Raw genomic sequence first — 22,611 nt, forward strand, 5'->3', positions numbered from 1 at the left:
TACTAAGTTGGCCTCAAAAGAGGCTTGCGAAAACTGAGTTTTTTGCAAATAAGGAGGGGGGGTTTATAAGGGGGGATAATGAAGTTGCCTGCTAAATGGAAACAAGTTTGCGAACAAGACGGCGCATATTTGATTTAAATCAGATAATTCTAAGTATGTTAAACAGAGCGTCAAATTTCGATCACAAATATGACATTTCTTTTTCCCCAACCCAATACAGGAACTTCTTTTGTTAATCGACTTTAGTCCTTTGCCTAACGCTTTAATTTTTTATTTTAATGTAGAATAATGTAATGAAAAATTGAACTGAATCAACATTAATTCCTAAACCAGTTAGGCTTACAAAATTTCTGTGAACTTGCAGGTGATAGAACTAAAAATGTTGTATTAGTATTGATATTAGTCAAATCCATAACTAGAGTGAGTGGCGGAACTAACCGCAATTATCAAATTCAACGTTATAAAACATATTTTTTTAATTAAATTTAGTTGAAAGCTGTGTTTTAGTAATATGAAAGCATGCTTTAAGAGAAAGAATTTGTACCAATTTAAATATACCTTAACCTCCATTTTTATTAATTCACAAAACATATAGAAATAAAAACATTTGCAATAGCATGTAAAAATAAATCAGAACTCTTCTGTATATAATATAATCGGTATTAGCTAGTGATTTAAGGGATTTAGTAAAAATGAAAAATTAGTAAATATTTCGTTAATATAATAGAGAAATTTACATCATGCTTAGGTTTATATGTTATAAATTCCAATATTTTTAGCAATCTACTTATGATAACTAAATGAATAAGAAATCGTTTGAACAATAATATTACTTGTAACTTATTGAAATATAACAACAAATTGTTAGTTTTTGATTGTAGTGTAGATTAGGAAAATGCTCAATATTACTCAAGTTAGCACATAATACATTTCTCACTCAATATTAATGCACAACTTAATAAGCCAAAAAGGCTTTGCGTTTTCTCAAGCAATGATATCAGTCGTCGGATATTTTATAAACTACTCAATAATTTGGCCAATTACATCATAAGAATCGTTTAGAAATTGACAAAATGACAAAATTAGACATTTGTCTTTTAAAAATTGTTTATTATCCGAGAAGGCACATAAGTTACATATTTTCCTTTTTATACAATAATTGCAAATCTCTAAGTAGAAAACAAAAAAGTTTCAATTCGTTAAATTTAGTTAGATGTAAAAGCAATCGTGTGTTCTTGATTATTCTTAATTATTCCTGATTGATTTTCAAAAATAATAGGAAAGTAGTAAGGTAAATGTAAAACACATTTAAACTTTTGTGATCTCACATATTTTACAGTAGAATGGTAGGTAAGTAGGTAAAACTGGGTTGGAAAGTAGAAAAAGAAAAGAAACAGAGGGGAAAGGAAGCGTTTAAATAAACATAAGGGAAAAATAATAAAAGGATATTGGTGAATTTCATACTATCTAAGAGTTTCATATTCAACATAATAACAATAAACTAATAATTATTTTATTTTGAAAATAAAATTTATAACAAAAATGAAAGAAAGGTACTTAAAAAACATAAAATTATGTTCTCCCTTTCATGTATTTATTATTAATAAATTATACAGTTCATTATTTCATAATAACGTAATACAATATTCTTTTCGTTTAATTTCATTATCTTCACCTCGCATTCTCACTGCTCTTCTATTTAAACTTATCATTTATGTATAAGCTGCTGTTTTTCTCCCTAAATATGCCCTCTAAAACTATTGTGTGGACCATCTTTCAATTAAATGATCCAGTTAGGATCTTGCAGATTGTTCAATTTGAGGACTTTTACAGTTTGGATCTGTCAATGATTTAATTAGGTATTTATAATATGAATTTATTGGTTCTATAATATTTTTCATAGGGAATTGCGAAAAAAAATGCGAAAACTAAATCATAGCTGGCTGAAGGTAATTTGCGGGTAGCATTCCTGTTTTACCAGTTCGTTCTACTTTTCCAGTCATCCAGCCGGCATCGATTGGGTCAATTTCGAAAATCAAATCGCCTTCTTTAAAGCTAACTTCATCCATGTCTTGAGCTTGGTAGTCGTACAAGGCTCGGTAGACGCGCTGTAAAATAGAGAGAAATTAATGTTGAATAGGTTGTTGTTGTTTTACATAATTTCCATGGTGGGGGAGTGTTGATTTATTCGAGTCATACATGAGATTTTATTCACAATTTAAAGAATTCGTCATTCCCACTATGAAATATATGTTCATTTCGCTTTTACATGGATCTGAATACGACAAACGCGATCATAAGCCCAGTCGAGAAAATAAAGCAAATCGGAATACAGGGAGCTGATGCTTCAGTTATAAATGTTTCGTGTTCATCTCTTCCATTCGTATATAACTAAAAACCCAAAATATTCCTTCATATTTGTTTCAAACTACAAGATATACGTACATATTACAGACGACTAGATAGTCGAGATTCGTCGCGGGAATCAGAAAGAAACTATGATAGTCGTTGGATTGACTGAATTACCGATGCTGCAAAATACGAGCATGGAACACTACAACACAGTTTGTTTCACTGGCGGAGCGCATAAATTAACTCTGTGAGTTCATCAAGAAGAGGCGGAATATCCACCAAAATATCAGGGCTGTGATAAGTGGCATTAAGTTGCCCTATATTAGTGCGGTGGAGGAGAAAAACGCTTAGGCGTCCTGTGGCAAAGTCACACGTAGGTGACGCCTGCTCAACATAAGGTAGGTGGGAACGTGGGCAAACCGAGTAGGGACGGAATTAGTGAACCCCTTGATGGCCAGCGAGCGGCCAAGAATAAAAAGGCCTTTTCGTCGAAGAAAGCTGAGTCGGAGAAAGTTCCGCGTAGTTCTTCGACTACCGCCCCAACTTTGGCGAAACTCGAACAATGGACAAAGGTGGGCGCCAAAAAGCGGCAGAAGGAAAACAAGAAAATTCGGCCGGTAGTAATCATTATTTCCAAGAAAGGAGATATGTCTTACGCCGATACCCTTCGGAAAGTCAAAGCCGATCCGAAATTGACAAACCTGGACGGCAGTGTTAGTCGTGTCAAGCGCACGCAGAAGGGGGATCTAAAGCTGAAGCTAAACAAATCCAGCGAGAAGACAGCGGATAGTTTTCGCAGCCAGGTGGAGAAGGTGCTAGGTGAGCAAACTGAAGTAAAAGCTCGAAAGCAACAAATAGTAATCGAGTGTAAAGACCTAGACGACATCACGAGAGGATTTCTGTGAACAATTTAACCTTAGCGCAGTAGAAGAAAGCGCAATAAAGAAAATGAAGAAGGTGTATGGAGGTACACAGACTGCTATCATTACCTTGCCGGTTGAATCAGAGATTAAACTGCTTGCCGCGGGGCAGGTAAAAATAAGCGTGTGCCGACTAAAGAGGAAATATGCCTCGATTTTGGCCGCTTTGCACCAGCATGTACTATGAGAAAAAAGACAAATTTTATTTTTTATTTCGAGGGCCAGTTGTCCTCTTCCTCAGTGAGCTTTTGTCTAAACTGCTTGTCCTTAAATACCTAAATCCAGACTTAATTGTTAGTTAATTTTATTACTTAATTAATCCAAAAAGCAACTGTTGAGGTTTCCTAAATCACTGTTAATCCTTTTTTTTGTGGATGATGTATTAGTGAGCACGCTAGGCCGAGAAGGTGCAGGAAGTGGGGAGATGAGGGTCATCTTATCAAAGACTGCACGGGAGATCTGCGATGCATGTTGTGCAAAGAGAAAAAGGGAGTGGACGACCGGCACGTTGCAGGTGGTGGAAGGTGCCCGGCATTCAGAACGGAGCTGAATCGTAGGGCTAAATGTGGTTGATATAATTTAACCTCAACCACTACGATGTAACTTAAGACTTGCTGTCGCAAAGCATTCGAGAATCGACTGTGTACGTGGCGGTAATATGTGAACCTTACCGAAATTACGATAATACCGCGTGGATGAACCTTATCGAAATTACGGTAATGCTACATAGGTGAAAGGAAAACGCGGAAGCCATTCAAGGAACTATGGCATTCACGGGAGCCGGTTTTATAAGGCCAAAAGTCAACGTGTCCGGATAGCTGAGTGGTTAGAGCACAAGGATATCGAGCGGAAGGTCGCGGTTCAAATCTCACTGGTGGCAGTGGGATTTGTATCGTGGTTTGACGTCGAATACCAGACGACTCAGCTGTGAATGAGTACCTGAGTCAAATCACGGTCATAATCTCGGGCGAGCGCAATGCTGACCACATTGTCTCCTACAGTATACTGTAGTGTATCGTTTCGGTCTTGAATGAAGTGCTCTAACACACTTCGAGGCCCTGATCCAATATGGATTGCTGTGCCAACGATTATTATTATTATAAAAGTCAACGGCGTCCATATCTACAACTGTTATGCTCCTCCTAGTGTAACATTAGTGCAATCTGAGGAGATGCTAGACGACTCGGTGTTGAACGCTAGAGACCACAGCCCCAAAATCATTGAGGCATGCGACTCTACAATGCCGCGACGGAAGTTCCATTACAGTAGGAAACCAAACTACTGGTGGAACCAAGAAATCACGCTGTTGAGAGCATCCTGTCTGCGAGCGAGGGGGCTTTACCAAAGGACCAGAGGGAAGCTAGAACATCGGCAGTCGAGGAAATAATCCCGGGATCTTCGAAGTAGTCTTAAGAAGACTATACGGGAAAGAAGCGGAATTGCTACAAGCGATTGTACTTTGAGGCAAATACGAACTCATAGAGTACAGCGTACAAGGTTGTAATGAACAAGATTCGTTGACAAAAATCACCCCAAGTGATGTATCTGCGACTCTTATTCAAAATAACCGCAATCCTTTTCCCTCAACAGGATGAAAGTGGACCTCAACCAACGGTGCAATAGGATGTCTTCACAATCCGCCGAGGAGGAACTACGAGGGATTTGTGGACGAATTGGGGATAATGAGACTCCGGGATTGGATGGGGTTCCGTCAAAGTCGCATCGTTCATAGGCACATTTGAATCGTGCATGGAGGAAGGAGTGTTTCGCGCCCAGTAGAAAAGGCACATGTTGGTTCTGCTACCGAAGCCCCAAAAACCACCCGCTACACCCTCTTCATATCGTCCTAACTGTGTATGGGCAATATGTTGGAGAGGGTAATATACAACAGGCTGCTTCCCTTCGTGGAGCTAGCGGGTGGCCTATCGGAGCGGCAGTAGGGGTTTCGCAGAGCACGGTCCATTGTCAATGCAATATATAAGATGTGTGGTGGAGGTTGACTTAATCCATAGAACTAAAAGAAGGAATCCACATTGTAAATATAAAGACTTCATTCACATTTAAAGGATAACAAGGAAATCAAAAATGTATTATTCGTTATACAACACGTCCGCTCGTGCCAAGTGCTGATGTGTCGTAGTGGATACAGTGTTTAGAGAGTTTGGCTGTCGTAGCGGAAGGTCGCGGTTCAAATCTTACTGGTGGCAGGGTGCTCCATTGTATGGCTAAGAGTAAACTTCAGGAGAATGAAACAAAGTTCGCTCCTCGACAATGGAAAATGGGCGAAGTTAGGGACTACTCCCAACTACCGGACTACCATATGGACCTAAGAATACAGATGATTAATGAGATCATCAAAAAGCAGCATAGTCAACTGCCAGTCAATAAATCTCAGAAAATGATCGTACTTTCGCTTCCTTATTAATTTCATATCATTTACACCATTTTGATCCAAGGATCCTTGTGATGGACCCAGGTTTCGCCTTTTGTCATTATTTGATTAAGTACTGCTTCCTTATGCAACTTGGAAAATTTGAGAGTGAATGAGTTTCAATTTTGTTTGTACAGGGTGACTGGAGATAGACGATTTTTAAATGAAGAATAATAATAATAATCGTTGGCGCGGCAATCCATGTTGGATCAGGGCCTTGAAGTGTGTTAGAGCACTTCATTCAAGACCTTAACGGTACACTACAGGATTACAATACCCTGACGGAGGCAACGTGGTCAGCATTACGCTCACCCTAAATAAAGAATTAATGTATGTTCCCATTTTAGTGTAAGGGAGATTTATTTATGAAAAATAACATCGTCCAGGTGATATCCATTATGTACGACGCAAGACTAAAGTCCCTCCTCGAAATCCTCCATCACACGGACCATCATTTCTGCATTTCTGCAGGGATGGCACCAATTTCTTGAACGATTGCGTTTTTTAACTCTTCCAAATCTCGCGGTTTGTGGCTAGACACGACTCTTGAGGTCACGCACTGACAAGTCAGGTGATCTGGGAGGCCAAGGAACATCGCCAAATTGTGAATCTGTCCACAAACATGCGTCGAAAAATTGCCATTGAATCATTAGAAGTGTGAGATGTAGCAGCATCCTGTTGGAACCAAACATCTTTTAATTCACCCATCCACTTCTCCTAGCAATGGAAACATGTTCGCCTTATTTTCGAAAATATTTTTAATTTGAATGATCTTTGTAAGATATTCTCACTGTATCATATTTTATTCTTAAAGATATAATTAAGATGGATAAACCTTTAACAATTCTTTCTTTTTGCTAGAAAAATAAAGGATGAACAAACAGAACCTGAAGTTCTTATGATTAAGTCGATTTTATGACTCCATACCCCTCATTTTGAAAAATAATAATCGACTTATTTATATTCAAAATTGAATCGATTTTGGTAAATGAAGACCATCCATAAATTCCTTTGAAAATATGTAGTTCATCTTGTACATCCTATTTAAAAACAAAAAGTTTTCTTGTGAAGTGTGGTCAAATTTCTGGTGATTAATTTCTTCGTTTCGTTAATAGACTCAATGCACAAAGAATATCCATAATTTCGATGCAGATATTGTCAATAACTCCTAAATCCTTGCTTTTTGCCCAAATTGAACTTTTGCTGGTCTCGGTGTATAGTTCAGCTTGACACGCGTTATTAGACCCAAACTAGGGTCCTAGACAATGAATGGACAACCTGAGCTCCTAAACAATATTAAATATGGGGAATTGTAACAACATACCATATTAGCTTTTGATTGATGATTTTGTTGTGGTTGCTGTTGTTGCTGCTGCTGGGTTTGATGAATATGTGAATGCTGATGTCCTTGTCGGATTTGATTTTGTTGTTGATAATATTGATTTTGATTATTTGGTTCAGTTATTGAACCATAAACACCATTTGCCGGATCAATATCAGCAATGGAACCAACCCGTCGAGGATTAGTACTATTGTTAACTAAATGGAACAAAGAAAAAAAGTGGCAATCAAATAAAATTATCTTTCAGGGGGTTAGTAATAGTTCTTCATATTGTCATCATCACTAGATTTTAAATTACAAATTGTAACACGAACGTGTATAATCCATGAATATGAGGAAATATACATAACAGTAACAACAGAACAATAAAGGACATTTTTACTTTTAGCAATAAAATAGCAAGGAGCAACGATGAGAAAACATTGAGCTTCCATAGCAAAGACAAATACAGAAACATTAAAAACTTACCCGCACCGCGATCTGAACTATAAATCAAAGTTGCGCTTTGCCGGGGTGTGCTGGGAATGGATCTAGGGCCGTCTGTTAGGGGATCATAGTCTGCGATTTTTCCAATGCCGCTGTTACCACCCATTACCCCGATACCACTCAAAACACTACCATTACTACCCCCGCCGTTCGTGCTCGGGTTATAATGTGCGCTATTGTTTCCTTGATACATATAATTCGGTTGTGCGTTATTATATACACTGGGATTATTATTATTGTACGAATTCTGTGAAATCTGCGCGTTTGACGTGGGCCGGGCATAGTTTTCGTACTGATCGTAGTATTTCGCAGACGCATCCCTGGCAACTTCACCCCCGGATGGATGATGAGCGTTTTGTAAAATCGAGCTACGCATTTGCATGTAATTATTTTGTTGTTGTTGAACGTGTTGCTGTTGCTGATAGGCCGTTTGCTGCTGTTGTTGTGGCTGTGATGCATAATTTGGTTGTTGTGATGTAGCAGCCGCCGATTGTCGAATTGGTTGCTGTTGTGTTTGCTTCTGATAGGATTGCATTTGCTGCTGTTGCTGATGTACTATTTGTTGATTACTTTGCGGTTGCTGCATCATACCTGAATAACTTTGTGAATTATTTGGTGCAATTACTTGGCCAGCAGGCTGGAGATGTTGATGATGCTGTTGGGAGCTTAATGATGTTGATGTTTGTTGCGAGTGTTGTGGTTGTTGTTGTTGATGCATGTTTGTTTGATGATATTGATGATGGGTATGTGATGTTGCGGATGTAAGCTGTTGTTGCTGAGTTGGCTGATATTGTGATAATTGCTCGGCAGCTAATGCCTCTGAGAAGTACTCAGATTCATTGTCTAGATGGGCAATATTATGTTTTTTAGCTATTGTTCAGAATTTTTACAGTACTCATGACGAAATGAACAGACAACATCGCTCTCATCTTTGGCAAGATAACATAAAACTAACATGATATGCTCTTTATCGTATATATTACTCTAGGAGCAACTCACTTCATGAGTAAACAATTTGAATAAAAGAAAGCTGCCTTCTCTTTAAAGGGTTTTAGTGTTAAGTAAAACTCTTATGGATGATTTACAAAGATGTAAAAACAATGCCTCAACATTTCGCCGTGAGATGAAGGTATTTTGTGAAATGTGCAATAAAAGCGAAGCGCAGCTTATACCAAAAGCCCTCTTTTAACAACACAACAATACAATAGCTTCGAGTTTACATTATTGTTTAAGGATAAACGGACAAAAGTGAATAACACTTAGTTACGATGAATGATATAATACTAATTACTAAGTTATGTTTTACAAAATAACAATAACGCCTTTATCTGAATAGCATGAAGATAGTACATTCGGATTATTCCGAAGTCCCAAGATATGTTTGAAAGTTTTCAAGAAGAAATAAAAAATAAGGTTGATGCAGTGGATAATGCTTCAGGTTAAGGTTGCATAATTTGGCAAGTCCTCACACGACCTCCTCGCGGCAGTGTGTAGGCCTGGACTGGGAGTAGACTCGTCCATCTGATGAGGATCTGTTTGCCTACTAGTTATGTGTTAGGGGATCTGGCGAGAGGTAAGCCGAAGCAATAGCCCAGGGATTATTCTCTCTGCACGGAAGAAGGAGGTAACAGGACCCCAAACCAAGGTGAAACAGCATACGCCGAGGGCTTCGTGGGAGCTTGGTCTTGCGAACTCTGAATACCTTAGGCACCTTCAGTTTCAAATAAGAGGCTTACCCTGGTGGTTTTCCAGGGTGGACATTCTTCCCGGACTACTCGCGGAACCAAGGCATGAACTCAATTAACAAAAATAAAAAGCCGACGAGAGAAGAAGAGATAATAACGCATTAACTGAAAACATCAGCTAGGAGACAGTAGCCGTCAAGAACAGTACAATCGGTGCCAACCGTGACATCGCTGTGCTAAAACCAACCACAGTGACCTCAGGAAGCGAGACAGACAGATTTTCCAGTTTCCAGCTTGGAATTCACTGCCGTCAGCTGAGTATATCGAATGCCAGGCATAGTACCCCTAACCGTCGACGTCGGGGGCAAGAACTGATAAGAATGTCGATCACTGGAAACCAGCTAAGGAGCGAAGGTCCACTGGAGTCCTGTTCAAAAGCCAGTACCAGAAGGCCATGCGTTTTCTCAGCACGATTTCAAAGAATAATAGCGCGATGAAAAGAGCCTTGTTAAATACGAGGAGGTTGTTGAAGAATATAACAGCAAACGCCTGGCAGGCGAGCCGAATGAGAAGCCTACCGCTCTCAAATACAATTGATCCCAAGACGTGGTCGAATAAAAGCACTAGCGGAGCAGAATGTGCAAGGGCTCAGGCTCTAAACAACAACTAGCCGACGAGCCACAAACTGCGAAACTCTTCAGCGATGTCACCAGGAGTCACTTACGTGTAGCAATTCCATAAGCGGCATACTAGCGCCGGTGGTGTGGACCCGCGTTGAGGCCAGGCTGTCGGAAATTATTATCGAGCATCTCCTGTAACATACGGAATCAATCCTCTACTTTGATTCCCCTCAGGCGGTCCGTAGATCCCACGTTATAGCTTGCAAGGACCAATCTTCCAGGGACTTTTTCGGCTTGGGAGTCGCTAACATCAGCTACGTCTGGGAGGGCGTAAAGCTCATAGTTATCCCATACGACGACATTCCCAGGAGACCGGTCGCTCGCATCTGGTTGTAGAAGGTACGCATGGATAAGGGCAAGGAATTCCTGCGCCTTCAAAGCTTCATGACTGGGTAGTTATCAAGGAGGAGGAACCCTAGGCGAACAGCCAACCTTTCTTCCTCCGTATAAACGGAGAGTGCCTGGAGGCACTAAAAAAGGTAGAATTCAAAGTGCGGTTTGCAGTCAAGGGCGGAAAAGTGGATCCAGTCCAGAATTGACGGTCCAATCAGGACTAACGAACCCTCCTAAGAAGACATCGACATCGCACTAGTACAGTAGTGACCGAACCATCAAAGCGCTCCAAAGCAAATGTTTTGATTTATTCCACAGCACAAAAGAAGCTGACACGGATAGACCTAGAACATATATCCCCGTTAGGAAGAATATGCACGCTTTTGTGAGACCGGACTTGAGTTCCAGCGACTTAGTCATGGTTAAACTGGAACAGACGGGGGCAGAGAACGTGCATATTTCCTCGGCTTACATGGATCACGAACGATCAGCTCCCCAAGAGAACTGCAACATTTGACGGTCACCATAGCAGCAAAGAAGGCCAATCTGCTGATAGGTTGCGACGCCAATGCAAGGCATACGGTTGGTGGCAGCTTGGAAATCCAAGAAAGAGACGAGTCATTCTTTGATTTTACTATTAACACAAATCTATCGGTATGCAACAGGCGCAGTAGACCAACCATCCATTTTTCCAGCTCGGAGAATTGTGACCGTTGGGAAGAAATCCTTGATATCACCCTACTAACGCCTTTAAACTTGCGTGCCTTGCTAAATACTACAAAAGCAGCAGGAAAGGGTTCTGCCGTGGCTTGTCGAGATTTACCGGAGCTTTATCACTTTAGGATACGTACTACAGTCTTTGAGACGCGCACGAGTGGTTTTCATACCGAATACGAGCAGGGGTAGGCCGTAAGTCCACGAAGGACTTTCGACCAATTAGCCTAACCCTTTTCGTGTTGAAGCGCGGAAGCGGGGTCAGAGTGCCACCACTATGCCGACGACTTGGTTATATTAGTATCAGGGAGGTTTCCCTCCATTATGTGTGACATCATGGAAAGAGCGTTGGGAAAAATGTGCCTGTGGGCCGCAAGATGCGGATAAACGCATAAACCCAACCAAAACAGAACTGACACTACCAAGGCAAGGTTACCCGAATTCCACCTACCGCGGCTGAATGAACAAAGATTGGTGCTTTCCTCCAACGTAAAGTTTCTGGGTGTAATTCTGGACAGGAAGCTAAATTGGAGATTGAACATAGAGCTGTGCGTTAGCAAGGCCTATATAACCTTCTATCCCTGCAAGGGATTCTTTGCAAAGTGATGAGGTCTCCGGTCGAAGATAGTTCTCTGAATGTACACAGCTGTAGTGCGTCCCATCCTAACGTACGCCTCTATTGTATGGTGGCAGGTCTTGAACAGAAAGTACAATAGAACGAAGGTTAATAGGATTCAAAGAACCGCTATGTGCATCTGCAGTCCTGACTGGCAGATACTCTCAATATATTCCTGCACCTCCTCCCCCTATGCCTCCACATTAAATACGTTGTAGCGTGCAGTGTCGTCAGACTACGTGAGTCCGGATACTGGACAGCGGAACCATACGGCCATAGTTACATCCTCGTGAAATCTGAGCATTCCCCATGGACTACGCCACACATAGACTGAACTTCACAAGAAACTTTACTGTGAACTTTCCAACCAGCGCATAGACGTATTACAAGGCCGACGAATCAAAGATAGTGTGTGGAGTCGATGCGGGAATTTTCTCGAATATACACAGTGTATTCGAGTCGTAGGGTCTCCCAGATTTCGCCAGTGTATTACAAGCAAAAGTACTGGCGATACTAGAAACCTGTCGATGGTTGGGCCATGATTCGATCCCCAAGCGTAATATAGCCATTCTGGCCGACAGCAAAGCAGCTATTAAGGCCTTTGACTCAACGGCGACATCCCCTAGGCTGGTGGGGCAGTACAGAAACACACTGAATAGTCTGGGTGATATGCTCAAGGTTACAGGAGCATAGAAGGGAATGAACGGGCTGATAGACTGGCCAGGTGGGCTCTGCTCTTGACTAGTCCTTCGGCGGGTGCAGTCTGTGTCCCGTTGGCGATTATCAATGATGGAATCAAGGAAGGTTTGGCCCGACTAAAACAAAATCCGATCGCGCCTAAAATAAAACCCGCTCTTGTATCAGACGCCTGCAAATGCTTACAAAATTATGGCGATCTGCACGAGGCACTGGCCTATAGGGGCATACCTTACAATTCGCATTGCCGAAGCTGCGGAGAAGAGGCGGAAACCTTCAGGCACTTCTTTTGCGATTGCCCAGCTCTAGATAGAGTCAGGCTACGGGCACTAGGTAAACCATTCTTAAGAAGCTCAAGACTGATTGCAGGGTGGGAGAGCTGCTTTCCTTTGTGAATGGTGCAGGCGGGCTCTGAAGATCCGAGCCGATTGCACTCTGCCTTTTTGTCCTCATAACAGCAATCATGGTCTTAATTTGTGGCATCAAAACAGCGCACCACAGCGCTGATTAAAGCTCTCTGACTGCAAAGTTTGACTAAAATCTCACGTGGATGAACTGTTTGAAATTTCTACTACCGACATAAATGAATTATTCATTTCTAAACGTTTGCAACTTTCTTTGAACGAAAGAATTCTATCTACAATATGTTCACAAAATTTGCTTCGGTATCAAACTCTTTTTGCTCATATTACTATCACTTTAATCACATTTTAACCGGCGCCACATTTAAATAAAATTATCATAATTCCCCAAACTCACGTGATCGATAAGATATTAACTTGTGCACGACTATTTCGCTAGTTGCGTGGCCAATTTCCCAAAGAGCCCGGAGGTTATTTCGGCTACCGAATTGTTTTTACAAGTCAACAGACTCCAGAGTAATTTCACAGAAAAATGAATAACTTGAGAAAACATTACATGGCGCTAATTAACCAGCATCTGAAGTGGGCTGATATTATCCATGTTTGAAGCTTTCATTCAACCTCTATTTTACCCGAGGCGTTTTACAATTGTATAAATCCAAAGTCTGCTGCTTAAGGGAAAAATAAAATTTTAAATTTCATGAACGGAGAAAGTGACAAACTGGGAAGATTTTTGAACAAGAATTTGATTTATTGCTTGTGGGTAAATGCTTCTAACGATCTAAGGGAGTAGAGATGACTCGGTATAGCAAGCAAAATTAACTGAAGTGTTTATATATAAATTAACTCCGCCAACGACACTTGACTGAAAGTAGAAGATAGATCTGTTGAGAGTCATTTTGCAGTTTAAGTACGCACAATATAAAAAGTCACGACTCCGATAAATATTATCTCCATTAACTGACAAAGTATGTCGTGTGGTATCCAATAAATTTCGTTTTTAGATTTAGATTTCGAAACTTTACGCGGAGCTTACTTCTTGGTATAACAGAGCTCTATATTTGCATTTTAATGAGTGAATTCGCCCCATGAATGTATTGATTTGATACCAATCTCGGCTTAATACATGATTATTTTTATCTATTTTAGGAGATCAATTCGTGTATGCCTTGCGGATTTCACATATCTCCCAAATCTTATGTGGGGTAAATTTTGTCATGGCAACCAAAAAAATATTCGTCGGAAGAGAAACCTAGCCCAGTTTTAGGTAGGACAAATTCATGGAAAAGAAGAGAAATGTTTCACGTATATCCCATCTAGAAACTTTACGAGGTTCATCATTCAAGTAGGCAACTCAATTTCATTACAAACATTAACAACTGTAATTTTTCATTTTTTCTCAGCACCGCCTTTCCTACGGCAACCAAACATTACCATTTCAATTTCGCGAGTACTATCTTCATGTTTTCATCTATTACATTATTGTTAACCATGATACAATCAAAAGAGAAAAGGGAAATATTAAAATTTTTATTTGTACCTCTTGCTTCAACGACTTCAGCCGTTCCTCGTTGCTTTTCCATTGCAGCTTTTTTCTCCAATTCACCATGATAAGCCACATTCGAAATGATTTTTGTATTTTGTTTTATTCTCAACGTTTCGGGATCGTCGGCAACCTAGAATGTAAAAAATGTGCGATATATATAATTAAAGCCTCTACGGTTGTAATATACGATTATTCAATTTGAAAGTCGTCGCTCACCTGTGTGACTTTTCCTTTTTGCTTCTCAAATTCTTCGTGATATTTGACATTTGACTGAATTTTTGTATTTTCTGCTATTCGCTTAAGTTCTGGTGTGTCGGCGATTGCTGTTGCTTTTGCCTTTGGTATATGCCTAAAAGATGAATAGAAATAACATTTAAATAATATTCCACTTGCGCACTTGTGTATTGGGGCTTAAAAATACACTCAAAGTCTTCCCTGCTTGTCGTAAAACGCGACTAAAAGGGATAGAAATTTGTGGGCTAGCAACCTGCAAATTTGGAAACTTTTCTGATACCGAAATGTCAACAATGCCTCGGATAAGGACTGGGCTCACACCAAAGACCTTTGACTATCGAAAACAGACTATAATTGATTTCGCTCCTCGACAACGGTATCGAAAGTCCCCAGAATGCACGCTTTCTCCAATTTGAGTGAGAATTCCAACGATATAAGCTGAACCTTCTGGGCCTAAACGAAGTAAGATGATGGAATTCTGGAGAGTACTCCTCTCCTTCTTGCCACACTAACGGCAATTGGACTCTGGCAACGCTTTATTCAAACATGTGATGGAGGTCGGTGGTCATAATGACAATGGAGTAAGGTTTGTGGATTTCTACTCTGCTCTTTTTCGGGTGCTATTCGGGTCGTCGACCATGTCCCAAAGGGGTGTCACAAGATCTGGTTGACTGCGGAATCGTGGAAGTGGATAGATGAACGGAAAGAATTGATCGCTCTATTGGTCACTGCGAGTGATGGCGGACATGATGCGCTCGAAATTTGATACCTTTGGCGAAATGGTCTTGGATTTAGAAAGAGAGGCAGATAAAGTTGGACTGTAAATAAACACCACCAAAACCAAGCTTTTCAGTTTGATAGGTCACCGCACTCTCTCTAGCTGCATTAACGGGCAGAACATCGAAAGCGTTGATAAATTTGCACATCTAGGAAGCGTAGTTTCCGCAGACGGTGGCACTGAACTGGATGTCGATCGACGCATTAACAGCACTAAATCAGGTTTTGCCGCATTCTCTAAAATCGGAAAATGCAGTTATCTCAACACGAAGGTCAAGTTGAGACTGTTCCATGTTAGTGTTCCTTCTGTGTTGCTATATATCAATATCACCCGAATGCTCCAAGTCTTCGTCAACACTTGTCTGCGTCGGATCGTTGGAGTACGCTGCCCTATTATTATTAAAAACGAAGAATTTAGTCGCCGCATAGGCCTGGCACCCGTGGGTGATGTGATTGGAAGGCGAAAGTGGCATTGAATAGATCACAGATGAATGAGGGAGTGGGGACAATTCTAATGTTGGCTCCACTCTCCACTCTCCCAAGATGGGCGACGAGTGGGTCGTTCCAAGAGTACTTGGTGCAGAAAAGGGGAGGGGTGTAGGCGTCTCGCAAATTTCAGTTAACCACGAACGATGGCGTATAGGTGTAGTTGGTGCGCTATATCCCGCGAAGGGATAAATGGCAACCATACATAAGCATTTCTTATAATGGAATAATTCTGTGTTTCCTGTTATTTTTGTCATCATAAAAGTCACTTTCATCATCATCAACGGCGCAACAACCGGTATCCGGTCTAGGCCTGCCTTAATAAGGAACTCCAGACATCCCGGTTTTGCGCCGAGGTCCACCAATTCGATATCCCTAAAAGCTGTCTGGCGTCCTGGCCCACGCCATCGCTCCATCTTAGGCAGGGTCTGCCTCGTCTTCTTTTCCTACCATAGATATTGCCCTTATAGACTTTCCGGGTGGGATCATCTTCATCCATACGGATTAAGTGACCCGCCCACCGTAACCTATTGAGCCGGATTTTATCCACAACCGGACGGTCATGGTATCGCTCATAGATTTCGTCATTGTGTAGGCTACGGAATCGTCCATCCTCATGTAGGGGGCCAAAAATTCTTCGGAGGATTCTTCTCTCGAACGCGGCCAAGAGTTCGCAATTTTTCTTGCTAAGAACCCAAGTTTCCGAGGAATACATGAGGACTGGCAAGATCATAGTCTTGTACAGTAAGAGCTTTGACCCTATGGTGAGACGTTTCGAGCGGAACAGTCTTTGTAAGCTGAAGTAGGCTCTGTTGGCTGACAACAACCGTGCGCGGATTTCATCATCGTAGTTGTTATCGGTTGTGATTTTCGACCCTAGATAGGAGAAATTGTCAACGGTCTCAAAGTTGTATTCTCCTATCCTTATTCTTGTTCGTGCTTGTGTTTGACCAGTGCGGTTTGATGTTGTTGGTTGATTCGTCTTCGGTGCTGACGTTGCCACCATGTATTTTGTCTTGCCTTCATTGATGTGCAGCCCAAGATCTCGCGCCGCCTGCTCGATCTGGATGAAGGCAGTTTGAACGTCTCGGGTGGTTCTTCCCATGATGTCGATATCGTCAGCATAGGCCAGTAGTCACTTTCCTGAGCCATATTCCTGAAAATGCTATTGAACTTTAAAAACAGAATGGCTTTGCGGATTGTATTTCATTCCAAATCGGCAATACCAATTATCGGGAGTGCAAAATAAAGAAAATTAATTCTGACGACCGGCAAATTTGTATGAATTAACAACCGGAAATACGAATAATCGATGTACGATTTATCGGGATTCCACTATATTTTTATACATGACAGTCTTAATGTTTTTTATTTCTAACGATTTTAAAGAAAAAAAAAATTGACAATCTTCTTTTTCAACCTTTATTCCGTTCAGGAGCCGGGTCGGCTCGTCCTGATTGGTTGCGCCATTTTGCTCTGTTAAAGCCCTAAACTGGATGAAATCGGGATGTTTTCAAATCACCATCCAACGTATTAAGCCACCGTAGTTTCGGTCGGCGTTTTGGCCGTTTACTATCGACTTCTCACGAAATCGTCACCATTTAATGCGCCTCACGCTATTGGTAGCTTGACTAGCAAGACAGCAATCAGAAAATGGCTTTGCAGTCAGTGACGGTGACAACATGTCGACATCATATAGTATTCCCACTACAAAATGTAGGAAGATGAGACAATCGTTTGATGAATCATGTATTCACAAGTACAAAATCAATTTCCGCAAAATCGACCCCGATCGTCACCCTGATTACGTGCTCCAAACCCTTGGCCCCCATGGCACCTGTTGACATCTACGATAATCGATTACCTAAAAGATAACTTGATATGCACAAATGCGTGCGAGCACTTGTGCGTTCCAAGCGCAGTTCGCTATGACTCAAACCAGCCAGTTGGCGTTCCAACTTATAAAGTGCCGTTGCTGGGTTTGGAACGGCGCACAACTTCAGGTTCGGACCCAAGGACATCCGACCATGACAGATTTTTAATGTATTGGTGGCCGGCGAAAATTGCCGAAACAGGAAGGCGACAGGCACCACAATGACACAGTGCAGATCAACTAAAAGGAGACTCCACAGCGTGATAAACAAAATCATCGATACTGGCTTTGTTAAAACCATGTTCACCCGCCCGCTTTTTGCCATGAAAGGACTGGAAGAGGCAGCCCTATCTATGAAAAATTACAAGGCGCCAGGACCCGACGGTATACCGACAAAGATAGAAAAGCTCGTATTCCACAATCGGCCGAAGTGCTCGGCGCATCCAGCGCTTACCTGGAGGGGAGCATTTTTCCATGTCGCTAAAAAGTGACAAGCTGCCGTCTACACACCGACTATTCTGCATGCTTAAAGCAGCCAGGAGAGTGCTTGAAAAGGTCATAAGGAACAGCCTCGCTGACGCAATATGTGCTGCTGGGGACTTACTCAGTCTCGGGTTTAGAGCAGAGAGATCCACAGTAAATGTTGTAATGGAGGTTGTGGATGTCATTTATCGAACTGAGGCATACAGCTGTTGATGTCGACAAGTAGTGTTCTTCGTAAAGCTTAATGTCAGAAACACCTTCAATTTCATACGATGGGCAGATATCCTAGGTACGATAAAGAATTTATTCCATATGCTAAGGTACCCCTTGAAAATATGGCTCCCTGCTATATGAGCCAATGGAAGGGCAGAAGAGGATGGAAATCACGTCAGGAGAAGTACAGAGTTCCATCCCAGGGCCGGATCTCTATAACACTTCCTAAGATAGTCTGTTAATATGACATGACAGAAAAATTGCGCCTGGTTAATTATGCGGATGATATTCTGGCAGTTTTTACACGCACTGTTGAACAGGCGCAAAGCAAACTCGGCATTTTGATGCGGTAAATAAGAGGGCCGATGGCGGCTCATGATTGCAGCCTAGTGCTGGAGAAAACTGAGCCGTTATCTTGACTAACATAAAAAATGAAACTCGGACCTGCATCCCAAATCAATTGGCGAGATGATTATAGAGTCAAGACCAATAGTCAGCTTCTAAGCGGGCATGAAGACTTTCAGTATTAAATGCACAAAATTGGGAAGGCACGATTCCCAGACTGTTTTACAACGAGATAGTGGATGATGATAATGACATCTTTTTTCATGTGAACAGTAGGGTTGGTTTTCGTTAGCAACTTTACACAGATACATGATAGTTCTCTCCAGACAACAGTTGTTAGAAAGATGCTGACGAACGCTGACAAATGGACCCGTTTTGAGCATCATGTTCAAGATCTTATTGCGAAGAAGATTGAGAGCTCGACCGATGGAGGGACCGATGGCAAGGGGTTCTTTAAACTAACAATTCGCTTCCTCCAGTTCCCTCCCTTCGGCGAAAGAAATTCCTTGACTTGTACGCTTTCTGAGGCGGGTATGCGGGAGCATTAGCCTGAAATAATATCTCAAACGATTCCAGGCTAGTTCTTTGATGAAGGGGAGGTGTTTAGTTCAACGCTTGGTGGTTAAAGCACATTCATTTATCCTACAAAAAAAGAGAAAGAATATGGAAAAAATTGGAAATAAAACGTAAAAAAAAACGATGTAAACAGAAAACAAAATTTTAAACCCGGAAATTAGAACCACTTATTCTGATTTTCGACTGCATATGCTCTAACACACTTCAAGGCCCTGATTCGGATTGTCGTGCTAATAATTTTTATTATTCCCTTTACCCCGTGCCGTCGCCACGTATTCGAGGAGGGTGATCAGACCCGAGTCGGCAAGGGACTCATCTGAAGTGGCTCTGCCACGAAGCCTCACCGGAGGTTATCTGGTACCATGGGAACCGGGACAGTCCTCTGGGAGCATATGCTCCAGGAGAATTCCACTTGTATGAATGCTGAGCCTGCACTCAGTGTAAACCAGTACTGCTGTGCCAGTCATGGCGGGGCTCTGATTGTGGTCCCAAAATTAATCCATGTCCGAAGAGGACCGTGGGATTATGCCTTCACCGCAGGTACTCACGTTAAACCCCCAAGACTTTCATTCCCTTTACCCCGTATATTTCTATCGCTGATGAATATCTTCAAAAAATGGCCACTACCGAAAGTTGTGCTGTCGTAACTGGCTCTTAATTTTCAAAGGCTCTTTAATAATTTGTTTTGCTATCAATAGCCCCATCGATGCATATAATTTCTATTCTTCGCATATTTTTTTTGTCAATTAGATATGATACGGTGAGGAAGAGCTTCAACAAAATTCAGCAATGTGAGTGCAAACTTTGTAATTGTACAACGTAAAGCAACACCATTTTACCCAGCACATAATTCATTATAATGATATTTGACTAAGTTAAAGGCCGAAAATATGTAGATGTAAATTTCATGGTGGCTCATAGGTTATATAACTCAAGAATACCGAAACTAAACGGAAAGACATTAAAAACTCATTTTAAGTCCAACTCAAGCTGACTTTAAGTTCAACTTCAAATTAATTTTCGCTTTTCGCTCAAGTGAAAGTTCAAATGAACAATAAGCCATAATTTTTGGAATTATGCAATTTGATGTTTTTCCTGTCATACCCTGCCTACAATGAATAACCACTGCTGGAATGCAACACTTTGAGTAAGTTGTTTTGATTGCATATATATGCGTGCATACGGAAGAAATGGTGTACCTTCTGTCTTTTTGCAGTATAAATCAAGCTCCTCCTTCTAAGGTATATATGAAGAACATAGCGTTTTGCTGGCAATCGTTTTTTCCCAAATATTGACTGCTATTGGGTTTCGTAACCACAATAGTTTTTGTAAACAACCTATCTGTCCTGGCTCTAAGTTCACTGGGAGTAAAACCCATTCCTCTATATATGGCAAGCCATCGGACAATATTTGTTCAATTTTGAGCACTTAAACTTTACATTGTAAGACATGATCGAATAATCAATCTTCACTTAGACCAATATTTATTAAATGTTTAATCGATTTTAATGCAATGGAAAACGTGCACTTATTGACAGAGCTTAAATATTACAAATCATAGTTGGAGCCTCCCCAATTCTCTCTCATTGGATCGGTTCCAGTGGGCAACCGAAAGGCCTAAGCTCAGAACCTTGTGTAAAACGGATTTATCATAGGCTGGGCTCCAAAACTCTTTGAAACGATTCCATAAAACATTCTTACGTAATCGACGGCGCGCATACATTTAAATTTATTAATTGTTTGCCACACTTGAACAATTGAAGCAGAACGGCTGATTGTTTGGAACAAATGCTCATTTGATAACCATTCAGAAGAAGTTTAATTCGAATGTGTCTCCTACATGGTTGCGGCGAATGAGTCTCCTCAATGAATACTTCCGATTCTTGTTTATGGTCATATGTCTAGTTTAGTAGTTGTCACTGGATGTTGACGACATCACCATAATCGCTGCACGCATGTTTCATGTGGGAATGTGTAGCACAATTTATTTTCACTTGTGCAATCGTATTTGGTTGCATGGCGAGTTTAAACAATGCACTTTTTAGGAAATGTGGTAGCAATTCCAAGAATGGGCAGTAAAGTATAATAAAGCACTTAACAAGAGTAGGTGGCTCAGTCGACGAAACTTTCTCAGGTATTTTGCTCTAAAATGCCCATTAAAGGTAGGTAGGAAAATTATCTTTCTTTGTACAACGAAGAATATGAACACCTGCGCCATTGGCACTAAATAGTTTTCATTCATAGAAAATAAATATTAAAATGCGCTTAAAGTTCCCCCCAAGACTGCGTGAGACGTGTATACCCATTCTACACTGTTCTGTGCCATGTGTTCCTGAAGCGACCCAGCTTGAGGTAATGAATTCTACTGAATGGCGTAGCCAGCAATAAAGTTGTGGTCTTGCCTTAATGTGTGACCTATCCTCTGTCACTTCCGTTTTTTGATCAATACGTCCACAGGAAATTGGCTTGTGCACCGAGAACCTTTGAAATTATGTGTGTGTGCCAGTATATCCCCATGACAGGCCACAGACAAATGCTGATGAAGGCTTATAGCTTTTGAGTAACAGTGGTGGTCACTTGACGAAGGCGACATATCGACGCAGAATCTCCTCACTGCACCAATCATGAATCAGCCCTACCAAAATCCTCGTGGCTGATAAACTTTTGAGCGATATTACCGCGCAGGCATATAGGACCTCTACAAAGACAAAGATTAGTGATCCTGTCCCCACTGCACATCCTCCGACAGCAAAATAAGTTAATTTCGCCGTGCGATCTCTGAAAAACAAACAAAGCGCCGAACGCGGACCAAATTCCAAACGAGCTGTCAAAATCCGGTGGAACGGCTATAATAAGAACTATACACCAACTAATGCTGCGAATTTGGGAGGACGACTAACGCAGGAGCATCCACAAAAAGGAAGCTTAATCGCGTTTTCCAAACTAAAGATGGATTTCACCAGCCTGTTCGTCCTATAAAATACTGACGAAAATTCTGGAGAATAGAATAACACCATACCCCGATTGACTCATTGGTAAGTACATGGCGGTTTCATGCTGGGTCGCTCCACAACCGACCAGCCCTTTGCCGTTAAACTAATCCTGCAAAGGTACTATAAAGTACTATAATAATAATATAACGTTGACGTGCACCAAATCTTTGTCAACTTCAACTAGGCATACAACAACATAATGCTGCAATTAGGTATACCATCTATACTACTACGACTGACGAAAATGACTGTGGCAGACTCATAAGTCAGAATTCAGAACAGGTTGACTGATCGATTTGAAACACGTACTGGTTTGAAGCAGAACAGCGGACTGGTGCCGAAGCTCTTATATTTAGCACCCGAATACGATATTCGAGCATTGTATACCAACACTAGCAGGACTCTACTGATTAGGTTGACAATTGTTAGCGGTCGTAGATGATATCAACATCGTATATGTATCGAAAA

General features: G+C 41.2%; 1 protein-coding gene across 3 annotated transcripts in view; it reads right to left on the reverse strand.

Annotated features, from left to right (window-relative positions):
* Positions 1-547: 547 nt before the first annotated feature.
* The window catches only part of LOC119648042 (LIM and SH3 domain protein Lasp), a 108,285-nt gene continuing 86,221 nt past the window's right edge, over positions 548-22,611 (reverse strand). The window contains exons 3-7 of one of the 3 annotated variants that reach the window (XM_038049477.1): positions 14,380-14,512; positions 14,158-14,293; positions 7,514-8,374; positions 7,028-7,242; positions 548-2,108 (exon numbers count right to left, since the gene is read on the reverse strand). In XM_038049477.1, coding sequence (XP_037905405.1) covers positions 1,929-2,108; positions 7,028-7,242; positions 7,514-8,374; positions 14,158-14,293; positions 14,380-14,512 — 1,525 coding nt within the window. In that variant the 3' untranslated portion in view covers positions 548-1,928. The remainder of the gene's footprint in view (positions 2,109-7,027; positions 7,243-7,513; positions 8,375-14,157; positions 14,294-14,379; positions 14,513-22,611) is intronic. The other 2 variants (XM_038049478.1, XM_038049479.1) reach the window with 2 other exon arrangements.

This window comes from Hermetia illucens, chromosome 2 (assembly GCF_905115235.1).
Source record: "Hermetia illucens chromosome 2, iHerIll2.2.curated.20191125, whole genome shotgun sequence".
In the NCBI taxonomy this organism is placed as follows: domain Eukaryota; kingdom Metazoa; phylum Arthropoda; class Insecta; order Diptera; family Stratiomyidae; genus Hermetia; species Hermetia illucens.